The 28,000-nt window shown below is 43.9% G+C and overlaps 1 protein-coding gene across 1 annotated transcript; it reads left to right on the top strand.

Annotated features, from left to right (window-relative positions):
• On the top strand, positions 1 to 28,000 carry ACE2 (angiotensin converting enzyme 2). Its single transcript, XM_057419508.1, has 18 exons — positions 1 to 246; positions 2,607 to 2,765; positions 4,638 to 4,731; positions 5,313 to 5,456; positions 6,262 to 6,374; positions 6,913 to 7,021; positions 7,752 to 7,849; positions 9,357 to 9,526; positions 10,530 to 10,756; positions 11,557 to 11,701; positions 17,550 to 17,648; positions 18,279 to 18,401; positions 18,756 to 18,928; positions 19,870 to 19,928; positions 24,008 to 24,108; positions 25,038 to 25,154; positions 26,404 to 26,598; positions 27,236 to 28,000. The coding sequence occupies exons 1-18, from the start codon at positions 64 to 66 to the stop codon at positions 27,354 to 27,356; spliced, it is 2,430 nt and encodes an 809-aa protein (XP_057275491.1). The 5' UTR covers positions 1 to 63; the 3' UTR covers positions 27,357 to 28,000.

The following is a 28,000-nucleotide window of genomic DNA, read 5'->3' as shown; positions in this document are numbered from 1 at the left end:
ATAGCCTGACACAGAAGCTTACCTGAGGAAACCTACTGAGTGGTTCTTAGCCCAGACAAGAATATGTTGGTCCACCTTTGGCTTGTCTGTGGTCTGAGCGCTGTCGTGACCCCCCAGGATGTCACACTACAAGCCCAAATGTTTCTAGAAGAATTTAACAGGAAGGCAGAAGACATCAGCTATGAAAGCGCCCTTGCCTCATGGAACTACAACACCAACATCACTGAGGAGACTGCCAGGCAAATGGTAAGTGCTCCATCCCACGGGTTTTACTGTTTTTTGAGGAATCTGACGGCTACTTTCTAGCCTATTTTGGTTCCAGTTAAGTTGGCTGAAATTGGACTGCTACTTCTTTGGTAGCTGTGGTTTAGTTTCAGGAGGGTAGAGGGTCTTGCTTTAACACAGCAATGCCTCGCTGGAGGTGCCTGGGCCACTACCAGCCTCTACAGCTTAGGGTTGGTGCCTAGGCTGCCTATGCAGTACATGGGGATGGTCAGAGGCTGGACTTGTCCCTAGCCATTACCCTGAGTCACCCTGGTGAGCGAAGAGGAAAGGCAAGGAAGTGGTGCATGTTCTGCTCTGAAATGTGAGAGAGATGCTTCCTTCTGATTGGGGTCCACCACCACCAGCGCTTCCTGGTGCACCGTTCCTGTGTAGGACCCCTTTCCTCTTGGAGAGGTCACAGGCTGGAGGCATGGTCTTCTTCCAGGGCCCAGGGGAGATGCTGCCTTGCAGCAGAAAAGACCACAGCATTTGTACGTACGTTATCTTGCAGTACAGTTCTCCCTGCTTCTCAACCTCTAGCTGTCGAGGCAGGTGGGATCTGTAGGCAGGTACCGTGTTTATGAAGAGCAGTTAGCCATGATCTAGGTGGTTACAAGATCATGGCTGCCATGCCTCAGCCTAGCATCTCATAACAGTGGAACCTTTCAAAATGGACAGACACCTTGAATTTTGTAGCTGTGTGTATTTTAAGATTAACTCAAGCTTTACAGAAAAACAATTCAGAGCAGAAAAATGAAGCTGAACATCCTACATCCAATTTTCCGTAATGGTTTAACTCTTCCACTTCGTGGTCTTATAGCTTAATTAAAACATGGTTTAATGATCGTATTTCTTAATTAAAGCAAGGAGACTGGTTGCTGGAAGAAATCTGAATGGCTAATCATTGTCAACCTGGAATGTTTTCTGAGGCACCAGGTACTTATACTCTAACATTTCCAAACATGTAAAATAAAAGCCCGATATAGTAGCTTCAGCATTAGTGAGATGATAATAAAATACATGAGAAGACACCAGCAAGAAGAATCAATTAGTTCAGTGCTCAAAGAGAACATTTTCTCTCACTTGATCTCTTCAGTAACACTTGAAATAAGCCCACTTATGAGAATCAGAGTTAATGAATACTGTCTTTTCTGGCTCCTTCCCAACCATATTCCTTGTAAACTGTGCCACAAACACCTTAACTATTCCTCTGACTTCTCAACCAGTACCTCTAATTGAGGAAAAATCAGACAGCAAGCTAACTTCTTTCCCCCAGCTTTTATAGCCAAAGAGCCCCCTCTTCTGCCTCACTGCTACTAAGGCACCTATCAATCCCTGCTCAGCACAAGGAGTTCAGACACAGATTTACACAATGTGCATGAAAGAGCTTTTCAGAGTCAATATGACATTGGTGTTTCCTGATGCTTCAGCAGGGAGGGGCTCTGCTGAGGGAGATGTTACAGGTGCCTTCTCCACAACCCAGGAAGCTCTGGCATGAGCACAATTAATTAAAATGTCCTGAGGATCCAGGTTAATTAGTACTGTTCTTGTTACCATTTGGGATGGGTATTGATATGCAATGTACAAACATTTTAAAAAGGGGAATAAAAATAAAAATAACACAGTCCAAAATCCAAATAATGTCTTTATGGGGCTACTTTGTGCACTGAAATCGGGGAGTTTCACATCTCATGGTATAAAACTGTAGCAGTGATAAAAGCAACCTCATGCAAAACATTGAGGTTTTGCATGCCCAATCTAGGCACCTATTTCTGGGCTTCTAAGCTCAAGTATAATAATTTATTTACCAGAACTTCAGGAGAAATTGATATTTGCATATGGTTATTGATTTTATATATATTGATCTATTATGATATTATTGATATATAAATTGATATATGCATATGGCTGCTGTCTGTCACTGCTACTTGAAGCAGAAATGGGGAATGACATCTGGGATGCAGACCTCTCGTGCCCTGACTTGTATCTGGTTTTTGTTAGGCACAGGTGGGTGGAAAAAAGCACTAAAGGAAGAACACATGGTGTTTTAAAGTATCAGGGAACAGAGGTAGGTGATGCTGGATCAATTATAACAAGCATGGTGTGAGGTGACAGGTCTGCTTTTTGCTATTTCCAAAGAAAAAGTTATCTGGATATGCTAACAAAGCAAAGCCAAAGCATTCTTCAATCATTTGCAAATCAGTGCAAATGCTCAGCCTGCAATCCCCAGGTGGTCTCCACAAAGGAAGTTTTCCCAGAAGTAACATTCTTGCCTACTGAGTATTTCAGGATGGTGGACTCTTTCAGCAGAGTAATTCAGGGTTTGTGTGAACCTCTTTCAGAATGAGGCAGGTGCCAAGTGGTCCATGTTTTACGAGGAGGCCTCCAGGAATGCCAGCAGCTTCCCGTTATCCAGCATCCAGGATGCTCTCACCAGGCTTCAGATTCAGGCTCTCCAGGACAGAGGATCATCTGTGCTGTCACCAGAAAAATACAGCAGAGTAAGTTGATGAATGTAGCTCATTATTGTGAGGTGAGCTGAGCTGAGCTGCCTGCCACAGCACCCCCCAAGCAAGGGCAGAGTGTTGTTGCCACCCTGCTTGTCTCAGGATGATGCCTTTTTCCAGCACCAGAATGGAGAGTGTACCTGTTCAAGGTACTCATAGCAGTGCAGGACTGATGGGGAGGTCTGGTTTACGAAGCTGGTTCCCATCCAAGTCAGCAGTTTCGTTGTGTAATCCATGCAATGAATTTCGAACATGAACACACGCCTCAAAGGTGTCCTTGACAAATAGCTGTATTGGTCCTAAGTGGAAAAGAGTACCTGTGAGAAGTGCTTGGCTAAGTCCAGACCTAGAGCAATGAGCAGAAAGAGATGGGTCAAAGGATATTCAATGAGTCAAAAAGGTGGAGGAAGACTTTCTTTCTTTGCTCATGTTTCATTATTAACCAGTGAAAAAGGGGGTGTTTTATGCAGCGGGCACACTGGGTTGCCTGAAATTGCAGAGGGTTGGTGACTTCCTTCCACAGAAGGCTGCTGAAGGCCATCAGGATTTAGCAAGATTCATAGTAAGGCTTGATGTTTCCACTGACAAGTTTATGTAAGAGGCATGTGCATGGATAATGACTATATGTGGAGTTGGAATAGCTGTGCAGACGCAAAAGGGATTTATAACCAAACACTTTAAGGCTAAATTAGTTTCCTTTTGCTGCAGATTAAATTGAAAGAGCATTGAACTTGGGGATCCTGCAGTCCTGATTCTAGAAGGATCCTGAGATTTTTCTGCTGAGATCAGCAGTGTTAACCACCATGCAAGAAAAGCAGATTGGATGGATCTCCTGTCTGATCCAAATGAGATGTGTTTCTGGGCAGATTACCTTGGTGGGAATGCTGACAGTTCCTACAAAGTTGTGTTTATTTTGGAACACAGCAATGCACTGATGGCAATACTTTCTCTGTTGAGGAGGATTTTTTTCAGTATCCTCCCTGTTTTGACGCCTGCAATTTCCCAGATAAATGGCCTTTGGGGGTGAAATTGGCTTTTGCTTGACAAGTGACTTTTTGTACAGTCCGATGGGATTCATCAATACAAAAATTTCTCTAGGCACCAACTTACTTTAATGCTAACAGAGATAAAGTTAGAGCTAGTCATTAACTACCCCTCCCACTGACAGCTCTACATAGTTATGATTTAAAGGTTTAAATGAGAAATAACATAGTCCAAAAAGAGAAGCTAAAAGTGGTACATGGATTTTTTGAGGTATGAAAATCTGAAACATAAAAAAACACCTCAAACCAGAGCTATTGCATAGTTTCGGAGGTAGAGCTGAATGATTTCAGATTAATTTGGCCTTCAGCTGACCCAAGACATAAGCTGTAACTTCCCTGTAATGAAGTATAAGCAGATCTATGCAACCAGTGCCATGTGATGTAAAAAACCGCAAGTAACAGGGAGCGTCGCAGCACCTGCAGAAGGGGCCCTTTTTGCTGCCACTGAAAACCATGACCTACCTGAAAAATTTAGGTGCATCCACGCTTACGGAAGCATGTTGCTAAACTGTATTGTTTGATTGCTACTGTACATTGCTAGCTGTCATGATAATCATTAAATCCAGGGCTCTCTCTGACTGTATACTAAGGACCTGAATATTACATCATAAATTTGGGAGATTATCTGCCTTTTCCAGCTAGGTCCTGGTTCAGTAATGCATTTAGGAAAATTCTTTCATTAATCTCTACTGAGTTTAACCGTTTGTTTAAATGCTAAGCTGGTGGGTGAAGTGTTGAATTGAGCTTTTAAGGAATTAGCATAATTGGCTGTTATTTTGCACAAAGTGTGTTTCTAACAGACTATCTCACACCTAACTTGCAGCTGAGCACTGTGCTAAATACAATGAGTACCATCTACAGCACTGGGACTGTCTGTAAAATCACCGAACCATCCGAGTGTTTGGTGCTGGAGCCAGGTACAGTACTAACCATAGCCCCTACTCTGTCCTTTACACTGAGGGTTCAAAACCAAAAAGCCCAAGAGTGGCTCCTGACTGCAAGAGACCAGGCTGTCATTTCAATAGATATATTCTGTTATCTAAAACTTAGTCACAATTTAATTGCATCGTGTGGTTCAGGGACCTCCAGCGGGCCTGCTGCCCACAAGACATACTGTCTCCTACCTGTAGTAGACAGAATTTGAAGAGAGCTTTCAGCTTGTGTGACAGTCTGCCTGTCACCTGGAGTTTGCCTGTGTCACAGAAAGTCCATTTTCTTCCCCATCATCAAAGTCCTGTTGGACTCAACATTACATTGAGGCCAGTCCCAAGAACACTGCCCGTTTAAGGGAAGCTAATGTAAAGAGAGCATATAAGGGACTCATGATCTGCTCCATGTCTCTTAAAGAGAAGGACAGGAAAAGCTCAAATCAGAAAAGGATGCAATAAAATAGTGAGTTCTTGAAAATTTCTTTTGCTTTGGCTAATTTGTTTCCTGTGAAAGAAAAACAGAGATTCTGCTCTTTCAAGTCTTAGTACTTATTTTTCTTTTCTGACAGGTCTTGACACTATTATGGCCAACAGCACGGATTATAATGAGAGGCTGTGGGCCTGGGAAGGCTGGAGAGCTGGCGTTGGCAGAACGATGAGGCCATTATATGAAGAGTATGTTGAACTTAAAAATGAGGTTGCAAAGCTTAATAGTAAGTCGCAATTTTATCTTTCTTTTCTGGCACCCAGAAAGTAACAAACATGCATGAGTCTTGCACAATTTGGAACTGTTTTCTCAAGGGACAATGGCAGATGGCTGCTAGTTTTCTTTTAAAATATCTTTTGAAGTAGCTATATTATCTGTCTCTTGGCCAAACTGCACCTGTATCACCTGCTTTCCTATATCCTTGTTTTGTGAAAAGTGTCAAGCTGGAGCTAGACATAAGGAATAAGAAATTATAGCCTGAATAGTTAGACACAAAAAAATCAAATATTAAGAAATGATCATAAAGAACTTTCTCCATATCACTAAGGAAGAGGCCTCAGCTATGAGACATTTCTACTCCAGGCTTAATGGAGCTCAGTGGACTGGAAGATTTGGTGGAACTGGGAGATGAGTTCCAGTCCTGGTATCTACACCTGCCCTGGTGATTTCGTTGCTAGAAGGGGGGGGCCATATTCAGTGTCCACCACCTTACATCTTCAGTGAGAACCCCTTAGTACACAGCCTGACAGAGGCTGCCCTCCCTCATAGCCACAGGTGCTCCAGTCAGGAGTGACAATTTCCTTTGACCTCCAACTGGAATGACCTTAATTAGCAGATAACCGTGACTGCAATAACTGCATTTCTTGGAACACTACCATACCTGCATATTCATGGAACAGAGCCATGGATGAGCACTCTCCCCCTGCCTAGACCCTTTGCAGGTCTGCATGGGATCAGCAGGGAGCAGCACTTCTGCAGACCCACGTGGTTCCATGTGTGGTATCCTGATTTGATGCATCTGTGCTTTACAGGTTATTCTGACTATGGAGATTACTGGAGAGCAAATTATGAAGCAGACTATCCAGAAGAATACAAATACAGCCGTGACCAACTGGTCAGAGATGTGGAGAAGACATTTGAGCAGGTAGAGGCAGAAAAAAGCTCTCATCTGAGCCACAGGGTTGTGTTTTGTGATGGAGGTCTCATGTGTCAATGTTGTGAAGGAAGACCTGCTTTAAACTGACTAATCCTAGCCCGCATGGGGTTAACAGATGTTGGGAAACATAAACTTTTTAACCTCCGCAGCCATTCTAAGATCAGCTTGGTCCCCTTTGGCTGCGCTGTGCCAAAGGCTGGGAAAAGAGGGGGCTCTGCAGAGCTGAGATGTCTCTCCTCCAGGCAGGGCCCATGTGGGAAACCATGTTACCCATGGGTAGATGGCATCTGTGATACTCCTCATGTAAAGTTAGCAATTCTCCCTCCCTCATATCTGAGCAGGACTTCTGGGGTTAGGATCTGGACTCAGCACTTGAGCCCTGAGGCAAAGCTCGGCTGCAGGTTTGGGGTACACTTACCTGCCAGGAGAACTTTGTCAGACACTTTTGAGGCTCTCTGTTTAAGAGGGATGAGTGGTGTAGAGCAAAGAGAAAATAATTTGTTTCCTTCTTCTCCTCTGCCTCCAGATAAAACCTCTGTACCAACAGCTGCATGCCTATGTGAGGCACCAGCTGGAGCAGGTCTATGGCCCCGAGCTCATCAGCTCCACAGGATGCCTGCCTGCTCACTTGCTGGGTATGTCAACGCGGCCGTGCCACGCAAGCCTGACTTTGTACACAGGGCAGACCCCTTCAAGGCATAAGGGAAGAGAGTAATCTGCCTGTTTAATCAGGATATTAACAAACAGGTTACAGATAAGAGAAAGGGAGAGGAGAAATGGAGTAAAGTCCCTGGCAGAGATGACACAGGTGCTTAGCAGCAGTGGCAGGTAGGGAAGGCAGGTGTCCTCATCCTTGCTGGAGCTGGTAACTCTCAGCTCAGAACTCCAGCACTGGGTGGGACATTTCCCTCTCCTCTGCAGCACTTGTCTTACTTAGAAATGAGAGTTTCAGAGAGACCCATATTCCCTTTTAAATCGTATTTTAAGGACCCGCATTTCCACAACTTTGCTTCCAAAGCACAAAGCATCAGGTTGCTGTAACTGTAATGTACCTGAACACGGCATCAACAATCATGTGGACTAACAACATGAAGTTCGGTTGTGAACAGACCTTTAGGAAGGTGACCTGTTCTGAAACTGCATTTTAAAATAATAGCTGATCTTGTAGAATAAAAGGATCTTTGATCTGACTTTGACCTATGCATGACTTCCTAGAACTTCTGACCTCCACAGCTGAATCAGACCTATTTACATGTATAGGACATCCATTTATGACACTGCACAATTTCTAGAACTGTCTAGCACTTTTGAACAATATATAATCAATCATTTAAATTCTTTCTTTGTTTCTTTCTTTATTTGAAGGTGATATGTGGGGTAGATTTTGGACAAATCTGTATGCCTTGACAGTTCCCTATCCAGCCAAACCCAACATTGATGTAACTTCTACAATGGTTCAAAAGGTAAGACGTGCTTTTATGCAGTACAAATTACGCAAGAAATCTAGATGGAATAACAATTATAGAGCAGATCTCAGCTGCTTTTTTAGAAAGCCATAGCTGCCCTAAGGCAAAACATTGCTTTCAGCATCCTTTTTTGTTTGCTCTTCACCTTAATGTGTTCATGCACTGTACCTTTTCCCTTAGCTGTTCTCCTCTCTTTCTTCTCCAGTTTCTTTGACTGGCTTAATCTTGGCTCCACATCTATTTTCCTCAGAGACCTCCATCCATTAAGAGATGTATTTTGTACATATAAATATTTCAGAACTCATGGAGTTGGCTGGTTTCAAATATGACCTTTGCCAGCCATTACCATAATCAAATAGTTTGTGTATTGCAGTTTGGGTTGTTGTTTGGTTTGTGGGTTTTTTTTCCCAGTCTTGTTTATTTGAATACAGCTAGGAACTGCAGTGCTGCCTGTTATCTTTTGATAGCTGCATGGCACCATAAGGTCTGTGTTTGAGATCTGTGGTGCTAACAGCTGTGACAACACCTTTACCAAAACGGGAACATGGATGAAGATAAATCTCTGTAGCCTTGACTAAGATTCACTCCTTTTACAAGATAAAAGAAGTGAAGCTCTGGTGGAATTTAATTTCTAAAATGTGATTATTCACCGCAAATCTACCTCCTTTTCAATAGGAGCACTCCATGCAAAAGTTATGCTGGCAAGAGAAGGAATGGAGAAATTTGATTCATAAGCAGTTTGAACAAGTCTGCATCAATCTCACCTCTGTTTTACAATACTGACCCCCTTGTAGTCATAAACTTATGTATATTAAAGTACCACTGTGAGGAGGAAAGCATTATTTACAGAGCCTTGAGGCAAAGGCTGAACTCATCCTTGTTAGTGGATGTACCCAATTTAGGATTCTCATCCAACTGATCTGTCTGCCACCTAAATGACTCTGAAAACTCAGTCCAGTACATGCAGAGGTCCTCCTATGTGGAATAATAAAACTGCTGAATGACAAAAATGTTTTGAACATTACCATGCAGTTATAATCTGAGAAGTCTTCTAGATGCATTTGCCAGGTTTTATGGTTCTGGCTGAGATCTCCTGTAATGCTCATATTCTTGGAGTGCTGCTTCGCTCTCTCAAATCAGTAGTCCCCAGCTGAAATGGCCAAAGGGTTGCACCCCAGATCTGACATGCTATTGAGAGTCATGCCTTTTTTATGTGCACTGCCTTATCTTTGGTTGAGGGCTTCTCTGGTCTGGGCCAGGTGCTATCTGCTGAACCTCTGAGTGAGGAAACCGGTTTTGTTTGTGGAGAAAACACTTAATTCCAGTTACCAGCAGAATTTACGGAAATGCCAAAGGCAAACACTACCATCTTATTCCCAGAAAATGAGGTGCTGATCTGAAGTTCATGGGAGATAAATACGAAGGCAGCTGCCCTGTGTTAAGCCCACCACAGGGAACAGGCTCTGTGGGAAGCAATGGTTAATGGTGGCGTTGTCTCCCTCAGCAGTGGGATGCAATGAGAATATTTAAAGCTGCTGAGGCCTTCTTCACCTCCATTGGCCTCGACGAAATGACTGAGGGCTTCTGGAATAACTCTATGCTCACAGAGCCAGCAGACAACAGGAAAGTTGTCTGCCATCCTACAGCATGGGATCTGGGGAAAAATGACTACAGGTACTGTGTTTACTAAAACCCCTTTTTATACCATCTCATAAAACACTCATATTTTCACTAATGGTACGCCATACTGGTATAAGTTATATTTTTTCATTATTAATAATTTTCTTCTAGCTGATAAGATGGGAAAGGAAGACAAAAGAGCAGGCATTCCTGTGGGACTGTAAACCTTTCTGTGTAACTTTTTCTATGAAGATCTAATAACTACTCTCAAATTTATATGAATTACAGAAATGGCTATGCTCTAGAGCTTAAGGAATAAGCATAAATACTGGTATTTGTGGATACCAGTGAGATTTGGGGACACTTGCCCACTCAGCAGCAATGGGACACGATTCCTAAACAGCAAGTGAAAACCTGAGAGCCCACCTTCTTCTTTAGCAGATATATCCAGTTTTGTGAAAATCCAACAATCTCTTCTGTATTTGGGAAAGGAGAGGGACAGCAAATTCCCACACAGGGAAGTCTCTTGGGGCAAATTCTGTGCCCTCCCTGCGGTTACCTGGGGAAAGGGGCTGGTCCCCAGCAGAGCCTTAGTGAAAGCTGCCAGCCTCACACCTCACCAGTTGAGGAAGCCGAAAGGAAACGCTATTTGGAAGAAATTCCATTATTTAATAGTGCCAATGGAAGGCTGAAGTAGCCAGAGTCAGTGGCACACAGTTTTTTTACACTACTCTCTTCCTAAGCTTGATGGTGGGTACTCGCTCTAACACAGTGACTTTATTGCCAAGATTCAAAGTGCATCTGCTTCTCACAAAACAACAATTTTCTCATACCCCCAACACAATTTCAAGGTGGGTGAAAGTGTTCTGCTGAATTCCCCATCCAAGTATAGCTCTTGCAGGAGAAACTGCATCCCACGCTAAGATGTGTCTGCCCAGGCTTTGCAAGGGGCAAAGGGTGTTTGCAAGTTGTGGAGGCTGCTTTGTAGGTAGGGCTTGGGCAGCAGCTGGCTGGACCACTGTCTCTCTAAACACAAACATGTTGCTCTGGTGTGCAGGATCAAGATGTGCACCAAAGTGACCATGGATGACTTCTTGACCGCGCACCATGAGATGGGCCACATCGAGTATGACATGGCGTACTCTGTGCAGCCCTACCTGCTAAGAGGCGGTGCCAATGAGGGCTTCCACGAAGCAGTGGGTGAAATTATGTCACTTTCTGCAGCCACCCCTCAGCACTTGAAATCTCTTGACCTCCTAGAGCAAACTTTCCAAGAGGATGAAGGTAAATGCATACATAAATATTATATATTTATGTGAAAACACTTGCAGGTCTTATTTTGTAGCAGAAGATTGTGTCTGCAAACTGAGTGAGCAGCTCAGAGGCTTCTAAAAGTCTTACCCCACTAACTTACCAGAAATACCATTTTTTTTCCCCAGATCACATCATGAAGCAAGGGTCACTACTTTATAATGCTGCTACATAATTTAGAAACAAATAGCTAGCACTTCATTATCTTCAGTACTGAACAACTTATTCCCAAATCTTCATTGTTCATTTAGATGAGACTCCAATAGTCTTTTCAATTTCTGTTGCATGAATCTGTACATATTTCTACCAAGTATGTACTTAGCAGTTCAAATGAAACTGAAACCTTGAGATTTCCATCTCCTACTTAAGTGAATATTGAGCAGACAATGTAGGTAGGCCTTCGTTATAATGCATTTTGTCTGGCTTCTCTGAATATTACCTTATAAAGATGGAGATGTACACTTTGTACATTCTGAGATGTCTTCAACTTGATATTCCCCAGAGCCTGGGAAGATTTCCAGTGGTATATAATGAAATGTAAATGCCAAAGTACTAGGTTATTTAAGGGGGGGGGGAGAGAGAGGCAAAAGCGTATACAATACCTAAGTGATCTTTTCTCGTGTTGCTTTTTTCAGTAGTATTCACTTTTTCTTTAGTGAAAATTTGCAATTCAAACCAAATGTAAGCATTAGCTGTAAAAGGAAGCAACTTAAGCTTTCTAATCAGATACTAATTGCTACCATAACCATTACCTTAACTACTTCTCTCTTCAGAAACGGAAATCAACTTTCTGCTCAAACAAGCACTAACGATTGTTGGAACAATGCCTTTTACTTACATGCTGGAGAAGTGGAGGTGGATGGTGTTTAGCGGTGAGATTACAAAGCAGGAATGGACGAAGCGGTGGTGGGAGATGAAGTAAGTTTGTGAAACAAAAGCAATTTTTTGCAAATGAACCTGCAAAACCAGCCCTTCATAGTTACTCAGTGCAGTGAAGTGCCTGTGCCCCGACAGGGCAGGATCTGTCTTTCAGGCTGTTTCTACATTGCCTGGTAGAATACCAGCTACAAATGCTCAGTGTGGTAGAGACAACATCTCACAAGCAATGTGTCCCCATTAGCACTGTGTATAGCCCCCAGCAGTGTACCCTGCCTCTCAGCAGACTTTCCCCTCATTTCTAATGTCAGTTCCTCTGATAAAGACAGCACTTGGCCTTCACATGAGATGTTCCAGATCCCAGGATTGACCCTGCCGTTTCCCTGACGCACACCTCTCCTAAATCTTATCAGCCATAAACTCTGGTTTGCTTCCCACCGCCTTAAGGACAAGTGGAAAGTGAAGTTCATCATGCTTGCCAGCCTGAGAAGCATAGGGACCTCAGTTTACCAAATATCTGTGCACTCTTATCTCCCCCTTCTCACGTGGTTTTGGAGGCAAATTGTCTGAAAGACTCCAGACTGATCCTTTACTTTCTTATTGAGATACCACTTTTCTCGATCAAGGAAATACAGTTCCCTTGGCAAGTAGAGTCCAGAGGTGTCTTTTCAGATAATGCCCACCAGCCAACCTGTTTTCAGTACCCTGGTGCTCAAGATTAAAAAGCAGTTTGATTCAAACTGGAGACTGTAATTTCCCAGGTTTGTTAATATGGGGGCAGAAAAATGCAAAGAAACCTAACAAGCCCACACTGAAAATGGGGTCTGAACTCTTAACATGACCAAAAAACAGCCTCCACCAGCAAACAAAATCTGTAACAAAATTTGATATAAGCAAACCTCCTGACCCACTGTAAAAATCAATCAGCTTCAATTTATTCAAAAGTAGCAGAGATGTCAGAAAATTGAGAATGACAAATTGTTCAGGGAAGCTTATCACATCTGTTGTAGCAGCACCACAAAGCTCTCTGCTGGAGCAAGACCTTGAAGTGCAGGTTTATGGAAAATATTTCCATGGGAGCTTATTACGATTTTCAGAATTTAGGGAATGGGCTTGTTTCCATAAATCACACTCTCAGGAGAGGAAAATAGAGAGAAATTTAATCTCCAGCCTAGTGGCACAACAGGCCATACAGCACAAAAAGTGCAAGTGTTAGTCTCCAAAGTGGGGATGGTCCAGGACATGAGGTGTACACATGAAGCTTATGTCTTGTAGATTATTTCATTCCACTAGTTACTCCGTTCACACTCTGCTGTCACACAAATCCCTTTCTTGCACTATCAGTTTCAAAGCAGCTTCCTCTCTGTGGTCTCCAGCTGTGGAGCAGTACTCATTTGGGGTTACTGCGAGCTGTATGGACTTAGAATCGTAGAATCATAGAACAGTTAGGGTTGGAAAGGACTTCAAGATCATCAAGTTCCAACATCCCTGCCATGGGCAGGGGTGAATACCAGGCTATGGGTGCAGCCTGGTATCCACCACGGGCGGGGACACCTCACACTAAACCATGTCACCCAAGGCTCTGTCCAACCCAGGCTTGAGCTCTGCCAGGAATGGAGCATTCACAACTTCCATGGGAAACACATTCCAGTGCCTCACCACCCTCACAGTAAAGAACTTCCTCTTTATATCCAATCTAAACTTCCCCTGTGTCCTGGGTTCAGCAGTAGCAGTCATGTTTTTCCTTTGTGTTAACTGGTGCAGTGCTGTGTTTTGACTTCCAGCCTGAGAACAGTGTTGGTGAAGCCGATGTTTTCAGTTGTTGCTAAGTGATGTTTACCCTGACCAAGGACTTTGTGAGGCTCATGCTCTGCCAGGGAGGAGGGGAAGCTGTGAGGAAGCAGAGATGGGGCACCTGACCCGGGCTAGCCGGGGAGGTATTCCATACCACAGCACGTCATGCCCGGGGTGGGGGGTAACTGGGAGTTACCCGGAAGGACACGGGCTTCCGGGTGGAACTCGCTTTCTTGGCCGGTGGTATCGTATTCTCTTCCCTTGTTATTTTCCCTTATCATTGTTTTAGCTGATAGTAGCGGTGGTGATTTGTTACTGGACTGTTCTTGTCTCAACCCATAGGTGTTGCACTCTCTCCATCCTCCTCCCCGTTCCTCCGGGAGTGGGGAAGGGGAGAGCCCCGGTGCAGGGGGGGGAAACGGACACGGACCTCGATTGTTGTCAGCTCGGCACCACTCACTGGAAGTGAGTGAACAAGTTACCTGACTGGGTTTAAACCACGACACCCTGTTTAAGTTTTAACCCGTTACCCCTTGTCCTATTACTACAATCCCTAATAAAGAGTCCCTCCCCAGCATCCTTACAGGCCCCCTTCAGATACTGGAAGGCTGCTATGAGGTCTCCACACAGCCTTCTCTTCTCCAGGCTGAACAGCCCCACCTTTCTCAGCCTATCTTCATATGGGAGGTGCTCCAGTGCCCTGATCATCCTCGTGGCCCTCCTCTGGACTTGTTCCAACAGTTCCATGTCCTTTTTATGGAACCAGAACTGCACCCAATACTCCAAGTGAGGTCTCACGAAAGCAGAGTAGAGGGGCAGGATCACCTCCTTCCACCTGCTGGTCACGCTCCTTTTGATGCAGCCCAGGATACGGTTGGCTTTCTGGGCTGCAAGTGCACACTGAAGGCAGCTCATGTTCATTTTCTCACTGACCAACACCCCCAAGTCCTTCTCCACAGGGCTGCTCTGAATCTCTTCTCTGCCCAACCTGTAGCTGTGTCTGGGATTGCTCCGACCCAGGTGTATGACCTTGCACTTGGCATGGTTAAACTTCATGAGGTTGGCATCAGCCCACCTCACAAGTGTGTCGAGGTCCCTCTGCATGGCATTCCTTCCCTCCAGCGTATCAACCAAACCACACAACTTGGTGTCTTTGGCAAACTTGCTGAGGGTGCACTCAATCCCACTGTCCATGTCAGTGATGAAGATGTTGAACAAGATCGGACCCAACCCCGATCCCTGAGGGACACCACTCGTTACTGGTCTCCAGCTGGACATTGAGCCATTGGCCACAACTCTTTGTGTGCAGCCATCCAGCCAGTTCTTTATCCACTGAGTGGTCCATCCATCAAACTGATGTCTCTCCAATTTAGAGACAAGGATGTCGTGTGGGACAGTGTTTGACACCTTGCACAAGTCCAGGTAGATGACGTCAGCTGCTCTGCTCCTGTCCATCAGTTCTGTAGCCCCATCACAGAAGGCCACCAAATTGGTCCGGCAGGATTTCCCCTTAGTGAAGCCATGCTGGCTGTCACCAAGCACCTTGTTGTTTTTCATGTGCCTTAGCATGCCTTCCAGGAGAATCTGCTCCAAGATTTTGCCAGGCACAGAGGTGAGACTGACTGGTCTGTAGTACCCTGGCTCATCCATTTTCTCCTTCTTGAAAATGGGGGTTATTCTACCCTTTTTCCAGTTGTTGGGAACTTCACCTGACTGCCATGATTTTTCAAATATGATGGCCAGCAGCTTAGCAACTTCATTCCCCAGCTCCTTCAGGACGCGTGGATGGATTTCATCAGGTGCCATGGATTTGTGTACATTCAGGTTTTTAAGATGGTCTCGAACCAGATCCTTTCCTACAGTGGGCCCAAGGTCTTCATTCTCACAGTGCCTGCGTCTGCCTTCCAAGACTTGAGTAGTGTGGTCGGAGCATTTGCCAGTGAAGACTGAGGCAAAGAAGTCATTCAGAACCTCAGCCTTCTCCAAATACAGGGTAGCCAGTTCTCCTGATAGCTTCCAGAAAAGTCCCACGTTGTCCCTAGTCTGTCTTTTATTTGCAGTGTAAATATAGAATCCCTACCTGTTCTCTTTCACATCCCTAGCCAAGTTTAATTCTAACTGGGCCATAGCTTTCCTAACGTGGTCCCTAGCTTCCTGGACAACATCCCTGTATTCTTCCCAGGCCGCTTGTCTTTGCTTCCACCTTTTATAAGCCTCCTTTTTCCCTCTAAGTTCCCTCAGCAGCTCCTTATCCATCCAAGAAGGTCTCCTGGCCCTCTTGCTGCACTTCGTTCTAGTTGGGATGCAACACTCCTGAGCTTGGAGCAGGTGATCATTGAATATCGACCAACAGTCTTGGGCCCCCCTCCCCTGTAGGGATGTATCCCATGGAACCTTACTGAGGAGGTTCCTGAAGAGGCCAAAGTCTGCTCTCTTGAAGTCCAGGGCAGTGAGCTTGCTGCACGCTCTTCTCACTGTCCCAAGGATCTCGAGCTCGACCATCTCATGATCGCTGCATCCAAGGCTGCCCTGGAGCATCACATTTCCAACCATCTCTTCCCTGTTGGTGATCACAAGGTCATCACCATCATGGTGATCATGGCACCCCTCCTTGTCGACTCTTCTATTACTTGCAGAAGGAATTTGTCTTCCACACAACCGAGGAACCTCCTGGATTGCTTGTGCCAGGCCGTACCGTCCTTCCAACAGATGTCAGGGTGGTTGAAGTCACCCATGAGAACAAGGGCCTGCGAGCATGAGGCTGTTTCTATCTGTCTGTAGAGTGCTTCATCCGCAGAGTCTTCTTGATCAGGCGGTCTGTAACAGATCCCCACAGTAATGTCTCCCATTGCTGTTCTCCCTTTAACCCTGACCCACAAACTCTCTGTGCACCGCTCACCTGTCCCCAGACATAGAGTTCCATACTCTCCAGCCTATCCCTAACATAAAGGGCAACTCCCCCTCCCTGTCTGCTGGGCCTGTCTTTTCTAAAGAGCCTGTAACCTTCCATTCCAACACTGCAGTCACAGGAGCCACCCCACCATGTTTCTGTGATGCCTATTATACCATACCCCTGTAGACGTACACACATCTCTAATTCCTCTTGTTTGTTCCCCATGCTACGGGCGTTTGTATTGAGGCATCTGAACCGAGCTCCAACTGAAGCCAGCTCATTGGCTGGAGCGGCTGGAATATCTCTACATTGCTCAGAGCATTTATTATAGGTGCTGGCAACTGACTGGGTGTGTTGGGATGGAGTGATGCCCCCCTCCCCCAACACATCTAGTTTAATGCTTTCTTGACCAGCCTGGCAAGCCTCCTACCAAAAACTCAGCTCCACCAGCCTCCAGTAGACCTGGCCTCTCAAATCTAGACCCATGTTCTAAATACCCAAACCCCTGACTATGGCACCACCGTTCTAGCCATTTATTAACCTGCCAAATCCATCTACCCTTCTTAAGGTTCTCACCTCTGGCCTGCAGGATTGATGCAAAACCTGTCTGAGCCCCAGAGACCTTAACCACCTCTCCCAGGGCTCTGTAGTCCTTAATGCTCTCTGAGCTACTGCTATCTATATCACTAGCATCCACATGGATCACTAGAAGTGGGTAAGTCAGTGGAACTTACTAGACCAGGCAGCCTCTCTGCTGAACCAGGCCCCTGGTAGGCAACACACATCCCTTGAGACTGGGTCAGGCTGACAGATGGTTGCCTCTGTGCCTGTCCAAAGTAGAGTCCCCTACTACTACGTCCCACCGCTTTTTCCTGGTGGCACCAGTAGTGATCCTCTTTACCGGTGCATCAGCCGGTTGTTCATGTGGTGAGGTGTGTGTTTCCTCGTTAGGCCCCTGCAGAACTACGAAGCAGTGCTGGGTGGGGACATCAGATTTAGGAGGAAGCCCCTTGCTTTTAATTGTCCTCTTCCTCCTTTTTTTTGTTGTCTTTTTTTGACTTCTGTTTGGAAGTGAAAGAGGTGTCCATATGTATCTGAACATATAGAGGAAGAGCAGAGTCAGGTCGTCCCCGTCCCGTCCCGTCCATCCCTCCCCACCTTATTATCTACTAACAGAAATCATGTGTTTTTTCTTTATCCCAGGAGAGAAATAGTTGGTGTTGTTGAACCAGTCCCTCATGATGAAACCTATTGTGACCCTGCAGTGCTGTTTCATGTGGCTAATGATTACTCGTTCATAAGGTAGTTCAGTGTTTAATTAATGCCTTACATTTTGGGTACAGAACAAGCCCCAGCTACCTAAAACATCTGCTGGGGAGTCTCGGGACAATCTTACTTGGTTTAAAGTCCTGATTGGGTCATTGATTTCAGTGGAAGCTTTTCCGTGAACACCAGGGGCTGCTGCATAGCAACGTCTAAGCAGTGAGGAGGCTGCTGAGCTTCTTGTGGGGCAGAGAAGCTTTGTGCTATCATCAAACCATTGGGAGCACATCTGTAGGAGGTGCTTGCCTTTTGAGGAGACAGTGTACCCTGTACCACTGTCACTTGGGCTATGCACATGCAGCCCTGAAGAAACTAACTCTGGATGTTCCTCTATGCCCCAGCCATCTCATTTCAGAATGCTGAGCTGGAGCAGAGAGTTGGGCCTTAAAAACCTTACTTGCTCCTGGTTTCTGTGGCAGCAAACAGATCTGGGATTCTTCTGCTGCATCTGATCTTGGCATTTTGTTAAATCTGAGTTAGCATAGCCTATAAATATCAGCAGGAGCACCAGCTGACATAGCGGAGCTCTCCAAAGGCAAAGGGCTTATAGGTTTCCTTGCCAGATGACTAACGAAAACTGTGCCTTCCTTATCCTTTCCCTTCCTTTAGGTATTACACCCGGACCATCTATCAGTTCCAGTTTCAGGAGGCACTTTGCAAAGCAGCTAACCATACTGGCCCTCTTCACACATGTGACATTACCAACTCCAGAGCAGCTGGTCAGAAGCTGAGGTAACAAAACAAATTTCTTGCACATAATAAATCAGAGTATAACGAAGACTAATTCATCCTTGAAAGCTTCTGGAGTCAATGAACCTAGAATGAACCTGGCTTAAAAATTTAGCATTTATCTACTCAGTTTATTTTGATAAATTGACTAAGTTTATATCTACTGAGGATCTAAACATCAAAGGTTTAATTGCCCATTAATGGGAAAATAATTTATTTTTATTAATAGGAGTGATGGGAGGAAAGGGGGAATTCAGAAGCAAAAAGAAAATTTTGATACTGCTTGCAGATTGTTTTGCTAGATTGCTGGATGGAACATAGCAATAACATATACTGCCTCTCCTTCCATGTACCCAGACAACTGCTTGAATTAGGTAGATCCAAGCCCTGGACTCAGGCACTGGAAAGCGTAACAGGAGAGAAATACATGAATGCATCACCGTTGCTCCAGTACTTTGAACCTTTATATAACTGGCTGCAAAAAAACAACGCTGGCAGATACATTGGTTGGAAAACAGACTGGGCTCCATGTATGTATGGCTTGTGGATGGATTCAGGGCCACACAGTAGTCCTCACAATTCTTGATCAGCAAATTCCCTCTCTCTCAGCTATTGAAGGCTCTTCTTCCTAGGGAAGCAGGGTTTTGGGAAATACACACTGAGCAGTAAGTTTCACTCATGGGAAGGCAGTCTGGCTTCCTCATGGCCAAAGCTGGAGAAATTGGCATACATGAGGTTTGTCACAGCTTCATCAGTTTTCAGAAATAGTTTATGTTATTGAGTAGTAGTAGCACTAAGAATGTGGGATGGCTGTGTAGAGGGAAGAAAGACCAGAGGCTTGGACTTGTTTGGTGCTTGCCTGGGAGTAGTGTGGCTGTTCTGCAGGGCTGGGAGCCACCAGTCCTGGGAAACAGAGGACCTCGAGCTGGGGGCACAAGGGAAAACCACTACAAAAAATTACCACTATTGTTTTATTTGCTGTCACATGCTAGTCAAAGAAGGGAGCTCAAGGGGAGGAATTGCATATTTCAGCCTATTGTGATGACATTGAGCATTGAACCACCCAGGTTATATACGTATAATCTCTGCCAGTACTGGAGCATACCATAACACAGTGATGTGCCTAATGGTGGGATTTATCTAACCAGACAAACAGAAACCAATATTTGCATCTGAGCTGCTCATTCCTAGTGGTAGGAAAGAGTCACTTCCTTTGGGAGATGTTTAAAGACCAGAGGACTGCGCTCTAGATGTGCTCACTCTGTCTGCTACAGAACCAAACTTGGGTACAGACAGCTCAGACATTGATGTTTGCAGTAAAGGTGGTTGAAGGGAAACAAGATCAATCCCACCAAGCTGGCCATTTGGAGCAGGGGAACCTATAAGGAAACTCTAGTCCCCCCAGCATTTCCCAGGGGCAGACTTTCTGTCACTACAGCTGTGACACAGCCCTTGTTTCTTCTTAAACCAGATTCCAACAATGCCATCAAAGTACGCATCAGCCTGAAGTCAGCACTTGGAGACCAGGCGGTAAGTGTGTTTGTGCTGTGGCACTCTTTGCATTGCCTGGGCAACAGAGATGTTGTGCTAATTCTCAGAAAATAAAGCAGGGTATAGCTGATCTTTGCATCTGAAGAGTGGCGTCTGCTCAGGTGAAGTGTTATCACGTAAACAGTGTCTTGTCTGAGTTTGTGCTCAAGACTCCTGCTACAGTTGGTGGAGGGACCTCTCCAGGGAGTGATCCTACCCATTTTAGACAAACATCTCAGCTAGATGAGTTCAGTTATTCTGTGGAAATACTGGTCCATTTTTACCTGTTACAGGACATGCCTGGAGGGTAGTGTAGGGGAAGTTGTGTACCTGAAAATGACTATATTTTTCCCAGCTATGCTGGTGTGTCTAAGCAAAGCCTCTATCTAATTTCCTCTAATTTTCTTTATGAATGGTACTGTGGCTCTCTTCAGAAATTGCTATTAGAGCAGCTATTTCACATTTGAATGTGGGGCTTAACGCAGAGGAGTTGAATTCCACTAGCTAGTCTCAAATGCTCTTGATTTCATGCTGAAACCCTTCGGTCAGCATTTCTTTGTAGATTTTTGTTTGCCTGTTTGCTGTAATCTTTCCAGGCCTTGATATATTTGGCTGACTCCCTGCCCTCCAACTCCTACGCAGAGACAGCTTTGTTATTAAGATTGCGGGGAGCAGCGCAGCTGCTTCTGTTTCAGACAAGAAGGGCTTTCATTCCCAAGAGCTTGTCTGCTTTCCCCGGTTATACCAGCTGGTCCAATAAAATGTATTACAGCAACTGGAAAAACTCATCAAAGCCAAAGATGGCTTTTATGATTTTAAACAGAGCATTGTCTTAGCCCAGCTGCTAAACCCAGGCTGAAAATTTGCTCCTTACTCTAGCTGTGCCTCTTTATGTTAATCTCACAGAGGTGACATAGAAGGCTTAAGTGCAGACACTTCATTCTTGTCAATAGCCATTTTCACCTTGCAGAACATTAGTGATTTTCCAGGAATGAGTACGTCATCAGGCAGATCATTCAGACCGGCATGTTGAAGCCTATTGGACTAGCAAAGACACAATACCATGGACTCATTTTTCATATGAATGGATGCTCTTGCTTCCATTGCTGTCTCACATGCAAACCCCACTGGAGTTTTATTGCTTCCTAGACCACTGAGTCGAGTTAGATACAATTCAAACCTGATATTAGGAGCATGAAAAGGTTCCATATTACAACACATTTATTAGTCATTATGGTTAATGTTTAGCTTAATACCATTTTTATGCCTGCTTTTTGCCATCACAGTCTTTTGTTGTACAATTGAGCAGCTGTAAAATAATCTCATGCAGATTACTCAATTTGAATTATTGTATGGACAGTAGGTTCCTAAGCTCCAAAGAGCAAGCCATGCATTTTCCTCTCAAAACCAGTCCACATTACTAACTTTCAAGAAACCTTTTTTGTACAGTAGCTTTCTGCCTCCCCACAAATTTCTCTTATGCTGCGCTCCCAGGCACATCACTCTGTATATTTGTATGCCAGCAGTGGGTAATAGCACATGCAAGAACTGGCATAGAGAAAAGGCAGGGAGAACCTCAGGCAGGAATCTCAGCCCAGCTACACAAAGCAATATGTTTTGGCAGCTTTACACACCTCAGAGCGTATAGAAGCCGAGAACCTGATGCAACTGTTTGTTTAAGATGTCTTTCGAGCTGCTTTGCACCATTATGACAGCAGAAAACAGTCTGAGTATGCCAGCAAATCTTTTAATATTTCTGCTTTTTAGCACTGAGTTGAGCAGAAAGGGAAAGATCCCCCCTCCCAGCAGAGGGAGAGCTGCCCTGGGGCAGCTGCAGCTCATGCAGGCAGTCCTGCACCCCACGACTACATACCCTGGCTATTACCAGCAGAGATGTTTCAGTAGGCCAAAGTTATGCAAATTAAGCTCCCAGACTGACGGATGGGTTTACAACAGCTGTACCAGAGTGTGTGCTACTGCAATTACCCTGCTAATTGTTTTCAGGCTGATGAGATTAAAGCTGCAGCCTAGCTTTGCTGGATCATCAGTGAAGCTGAAACACCCACAGCTTTTGCTTCAGCTGGCCCTTTATGAAAAGTGCCCTTTCAAGGGAAACTGCTACAAGACCCCATGCTTTATCACATGGGGTCTGTCTTATTTAAATTAAAGGGTTCCAGAGTGTCAGTCCCCTGAGCAAAACTTGACAACAGGACCCCTCTTCAAACATTGATTCAATATTCTCCACTGGGTCAATGTCATACATCTGATTACACTGTAAAAAGCTGTCACACAAGACAGCGTTAGGGAATGGGGAGCTGTCAGCCTGCGGGCATTTGGACATATTTTACAATGGAAAATGCATTTTGAATCAGAGGCCAGACTTACACTGTCATTTAAGTCGCACATGGGATCTTGGAGGGAACAGGCTATAATAGAGCAGAGGCACTTAGCAAAGTTCATTTTGTTCTGAAAGCAAAGCAGCCTCTGTAATGAATACCAAGCACCAAGGTAGGTTTCTGAGATGCCTAGGGAAGTTGTGTGGGTACTCATTACTCAAACACAGATCAGAAGCCAGCCAGGTACTTCCCATCCACACAACCAGTAATGGTATTTATAAAGGCACTTGAGAGGCATAGTGGCAATTAAAAGACATTAGAGTAAAAAAACCAAAATATATATGGAAATGAATAAATAATTAAAAAGCTAAAATGCTAAGTACAGAAAGCAGCAAGAAAGCAGCAGTAATCAAGCTCAATTAGCTCCTGGTTTAAAAAAAAAACAAAACACAAAAACCAAAAACACTGCAGTCTAAAGATGTTGGGGATAAATGAAAAATTGAGAAACTCCCACAGCAGCATCCTAGGCTGCGATGGTGAACACTGCCAGCTGCTGGAGATAACTGCGGTAACAAGAAGAAGTGCTTCAGCACAGGGATTTACTTGCCACTCAGCAAACAGGAGAAAGCCACAGGCATTCGCCAAGGCGATTCACAGCTTCAACCCTTGCTGATGGGAACACCCAGAGCTGGCACAGCCCTTGCCCTCCGCTCTCTAATGAGGCTGCTTTGCTAGCAGTGGCTTTGGGACACCGGTGTATTCCCGGGGCCTGATCCTGCACAAATTGACAACAGCAGGTTCTTTCTGCTTTTTCCCTTGTATGTCTCCTTTTTCATTTTATATCAGTGTCAAGAGGAGGACAAGGTTAAAATATGGGGTTTATAAAACCTGTTACAACAGAGCTGCCTTCAACCACACCTTCCAGAATGACACTTGAGTGAGTCAGGAGCTATGTAAAACTATCCCTGGCAACATTTATAGGGATTCCTGCTAGGGTACCATAAACACAGTCAAATCTAGGCAAATCTAGGGGATAAAAAAATTGCTACAGAGTTCAGACAGGAATTTTCCCTTTGTGCCCACAGTGTTGCACAACAGAGCAGGCTGCATTATCAGCTCCTGTGATGGTTTTTGTCCTGTGTACAGCTCTCAGTTCCTGGCCCTGAGAAGCTGTTTTTGATTTCCATTGCAAATAACTTTGGACTCATAAGGCAGGTCAGGATGAGTCCACACACAGGTAGTGCATTTTTTTATATCTCCCCTCTATTCTTCAGGGAAAAACAGCAATTATATGCCTGTTTCAGAAATACTGATGAAAAGAGTTTTTATTGAAATAAACCAAACCCCAAATAAAAATCCAAGCTCACCAGGCAAATAAATAAATCACCTTCACATAATAATCCCACCCCAAAGTTTCTCCTCAAAAGACTAGGTCTGCAAATAAAATGATGAGCTGGGACTGCAGCACCTTCAGCGACCTCATGTAAAGGTACCAGAAATTGCAGAGGGACAGCCTCATGCGGTGTTTGGCAGCAGGGCTGCCTGCATGTTTATTCTCCTGCAAAAACACTCAGATTAACAGAGCTAAAAGGTTTGAGGAGGTTCCTGAAGTGCTATCATGGCGCAAATAAATAATACTGAAGTGCATGCCAAGCATTACGATTGCTATTTCTTTTCAGAATGATTTCTTGGTGTCAGGTAACTTGCCATCTCTCATGAATTTCACTTATGCTGTTTCTGCAGTATGAATGGGACGAAAGTGAGCTCTTCCTGTTCAAGTCATCCATCGCCTATGCCATGAGAAAATACTTTGCAGAGGTGAAGCAACAGGAAGTTAACTTCCGGTGAGTGACTTGCTTAATTGTGCCAGCTATGTCTATATTGCTTCTGGTTCGCTAGCAGCATGAATTGGTGGAATTAATTGTGCCTTCTGTCAAATGTAAGGTGATAGCAAACAGTGTTAAACATCAGCTGGTTGCAAAAGGTAAAATGCCACCTTGGTTACATGCTGTCTTTACACTCAAGAGTCTGAAGGTTAGGAATAATGTGTGAAGCTTAGGTCACTTCAGTGGATGCAGAAGGCTTTGCCTCCCACAGTTATTTGGTTGAAGCGAGCCTTGAGAATTTGACACGTATATGGGAATATCAGGGAAGATGCATTTATGACAATGTGTGTGTATGATACTAAATATACAAGAGGTTTTGGGCCAAGGAAAGATTTGTTAATTACAAAACACTAGAATTCTGTGCAGACTTACTAATTTTATCTAGGTTCACTTACACATAAAATCTATCATCTGAAATCGATTCTGGTAGGAAAACAGCCCTTTTTATTAGGTCTCTCAAAAATTTTTCAGGCTATCTACTTAAGCTGTTTGATGCTACTTTATAGAACATCAGCCACGTAATATTTAGGACCTATGACCAGCAGGATATAAGGAAAAATGGTTAGGTACTTCGTACATCACCTCATTCACAAGACTTGCCTTGAACACTTTTTCTTCTGCAGCTGATTATGTGCCTTGGAAAAGGTACAGGGTAGAATTTCTCCATCTGAGTAAAGAAATAGCACATAGAAAAAGAAATTCTGTGAGGAAATTTATTTCAGTTTCCAGCTGAGGTCACTAGGAAGCATTCACTTATATAACTGAAATTCACTTAAATAAACTAACCCCTGGCATTGTCCATCACATCTGCTCACTTACCCAAATTTAAAGCTAATTTTGTCTCAGCAATTAAAAAAAAAAATCTTTTAATTCTGTTTCTTATTCAGAACTACAGACATTCACGTTGGGGAACAGACACAAAGGATCTCCTTCTACCTTACTGTCAGCATGCCAGGCAATATCAGTGATATTGTGCCCAAAGCTGATGTGGAAAATGCCATCAGGTGAGATTTTGCTCTCTGGGGAAAGAAAAAAACCTCATCAGCCAAACAACCAGGTGAAAGGGTGGAAAGGAAAGCAATGCTCAAGTCAGCTGAGGCAGAAGGGGTGATAAGAAAGTCATTTATGCAGTCAGCAGAAATAGTGGGATGTGAGAAACTGTTATGACAGAAAGAAAACAGTCCATCTATCTGATGATGTCTTGGACAACAGCCAATGTAAAATGCTTCAGCATGCTTGTAAAACTGCTGTAACACACCCAATTGCATCATACTTTGCCAGAAAATATCATATTGCTTGAACTTTAACAGGATCTTATATTCTGAAATACAGAGCACCGTAACTGTGTGTGAATGCATGTGTGTTTTCTCCTCTCATAAGTGAAAATTCAGTGGAAGATTTATTGTCAGTAAGGACTTCAGAACAATGATGTATTAGAAAGATAGCCAGATGTATTCAATTATACAGAAAAGAAGAGGTCAGAACAGGAGATTGTTCCTACTTATGGATCAATGAAGAGCTCCTTATAGCACAGTATGACAGTACTGTAAGTCACTGCTGTAAAAATGATAAGTAAAACTGCAATTCTGCAATTTGTCACAGGTAATCTACAGTGGGAAATGAAGAGGGCACAAATCTAAAAGCAGATGCAGTATGAGATGGGGTTGAAAAAGCAGTGAGATAAGTTGGTGAACCAAGGGAGAAGAATATGGCTACGATAGTCACTGTCTGGTTAGCACTCAATAGCAGAAGTTCAGGGAAAAACAAAGCACAGAAAATACACCAAAGAAAGGGGTTTCAGGCCAGTGAAAAACACAAGAATAAAAACTATGGAACACTGTAGGAGGGAACCAGGTCTTCTGTGGTTTCCTTCAAAGCCGTGGTTTTCTATCACATGTTGAAGAAACTTACAGATAGCTAAGACACTTAAGGTAATCATGGGAGAAATGCAAATAGAGACGGAGATCAGAAGGCTGTTTGCCTCATTTTTATAAATGTCAAGACTGAGGTTAAGAGTTCATTCAGTCTCTGAACATGCCAGTTAAGCTTCAATGCATTAAGAGCTTACGTTACTGTGGTTGTCACTCACTGACCTATGCCAGAAGGAACATGGGCTTAACAGTACCTCTTTTGCAGCCTTTCCAACTGAGCAGTCCAGGGGAAGCTGACACTGGAGATTTATAAATCAACTGAAAACTGTTTGTATGCTTCCAATAAACATGCAAAACTCTTTGAATTTGCTCTCAATGGCAGGATGTCTCGGGGACGTATCAATGAGGCTTTCAGACTGGATGATAACACGCTGGAGTTTGTGGGCATACTTCCAACCTTGGCCACACCTTATGAACCACCAGTCACCATCTGGTTAATTATATTTGGGGTGGTCATTAGCCTGGTTGTCATTGGAGTTATTGTGTTGATCATCACTGGTCAGAGAGATCGCAAAAAGTGAGTAATATTTTTGATACTATGATCATGACCGCTGGAAGATGTCCTGATGATTGAATCGCCAGGGTGCTCACAAATAGGCTGCCAAATCTAACTGAAGCAAGTTAAGGAATTACTGCTTATAATTCCCCTCCCACCAACAGTGATAGCTAAAGGCTCAGCTTCCTGCTTTTCCTGCACAGCAGATTTGGCAGCTTAGTGCAATTTCCCCATCATCATCACAGCTGGATGCTGTAGCTTCAGGGAGTTGTGAGGAGCTAGGCTTCTGCCAGCCTCACTGCAAGATTGATGGTGTGGCCTGCTGGGAACACAGTGCCTTCTCCGAGAGCAGAGTTGCCCACATTCATCACCAGTGGCAGTTTTCAGTAATCTTGTTGGAGGCTGTCCAGTAATGTAATGTTCTTTAAATATTACTGCATTAACAGCAATGTAGCTGGGTTGGTTTTCTATGTGTCTCCGTTAATGGTGTTTCTAAGAATGTAGTAGGTTTGCTACAGTTCCCTTAAAACCGACACAATTCCTTTTATATAAAGATTCCTGTTTAAACACAGTATTATTTACAGTAGGGGATTCTGGGGATCCAGAAGGACTTGAACTGAACAGAGGCTTCTAATAAGAAACTGCATTTTCATTACAGGAAAGAGAGAGAAAGGAGAGGTGAAGCAGGATCAAACTGTCAAGAAGTGAACCCTTATGCTGAAGAAGGAAAAAGCAACATGGGTTTTGAGCCATCTGAAGAGACACAAACATCATTCTAGAAGATGTGGGTACACTAAGGATTTGTGGGATTTTTCATCTCACTTTTAGCAGTAGTGCCTAGCAAGGACCAAAATACTATGGATGTCATAGTGTTATGCATAGTATCTTCTGATTGACCATTAACTTACTGGTTCATAGGCAACATCAACTACATCTATTGTTTATGTGGTAACTAGAAAAAATGCAAATTTGAAGATATATATGTCCTGTGGCTTTTCTATGAATTATGCACATAATGTTATACACTGCTGCTTTCCATAAGTGTGCTGTATCCAACTTCTTTTTGCTTCTTCTATAATGAGATGCAAAAACTTGGAAGTATACAGTTGTATACAGGTCAAGACAGACATAACAATAGTTCACACACTCCTAAGGCCTGTGAGGAAAATCTTGATCATTCAAGACAGAGACCTTAAAAGGGTGTCTAATAGACAGTAAGAAAAAAAGCCCACTGATCACCAGAAGATCTGTAGTGATGAAGAACTCAATTTGTTATGAAACTGCAATTTTTGCACCTTCAGGAAATCTATATCAATGTGAAATGGATACTACATGAAGGCTAACAAGCACTGGAACTTTGTTAGGAAGTTGTAACATAAGTTATTTTTCTAACTGCTTGCTTGATAAGTATTGTAAAGACAAA

Source organism: Pezoporus wallicus, unplaced genomic scaffold (genome assembly GCF_028554395.1).
Source record: "Pezoporus wallicus isolate ANWC-B61680 ecotype Strahan unplaced genomic scaffold, APGP_CSIRO_Pwel_v1 contig_5767, whole genome shotgun sequence".
In the NCBI taxonomy this organism is placed as follows: Eukaryota; Metazoa; Chordata; class Aves; order Psittaciformes; family Psittacidae; genus Pezoporus; species Pezoporus wallicus.
The sequence above is the reverse complement of the archived record's forward strand: the minus strand, read 5'-3'. Positions and strand labels throughout refer to the sequence as shown.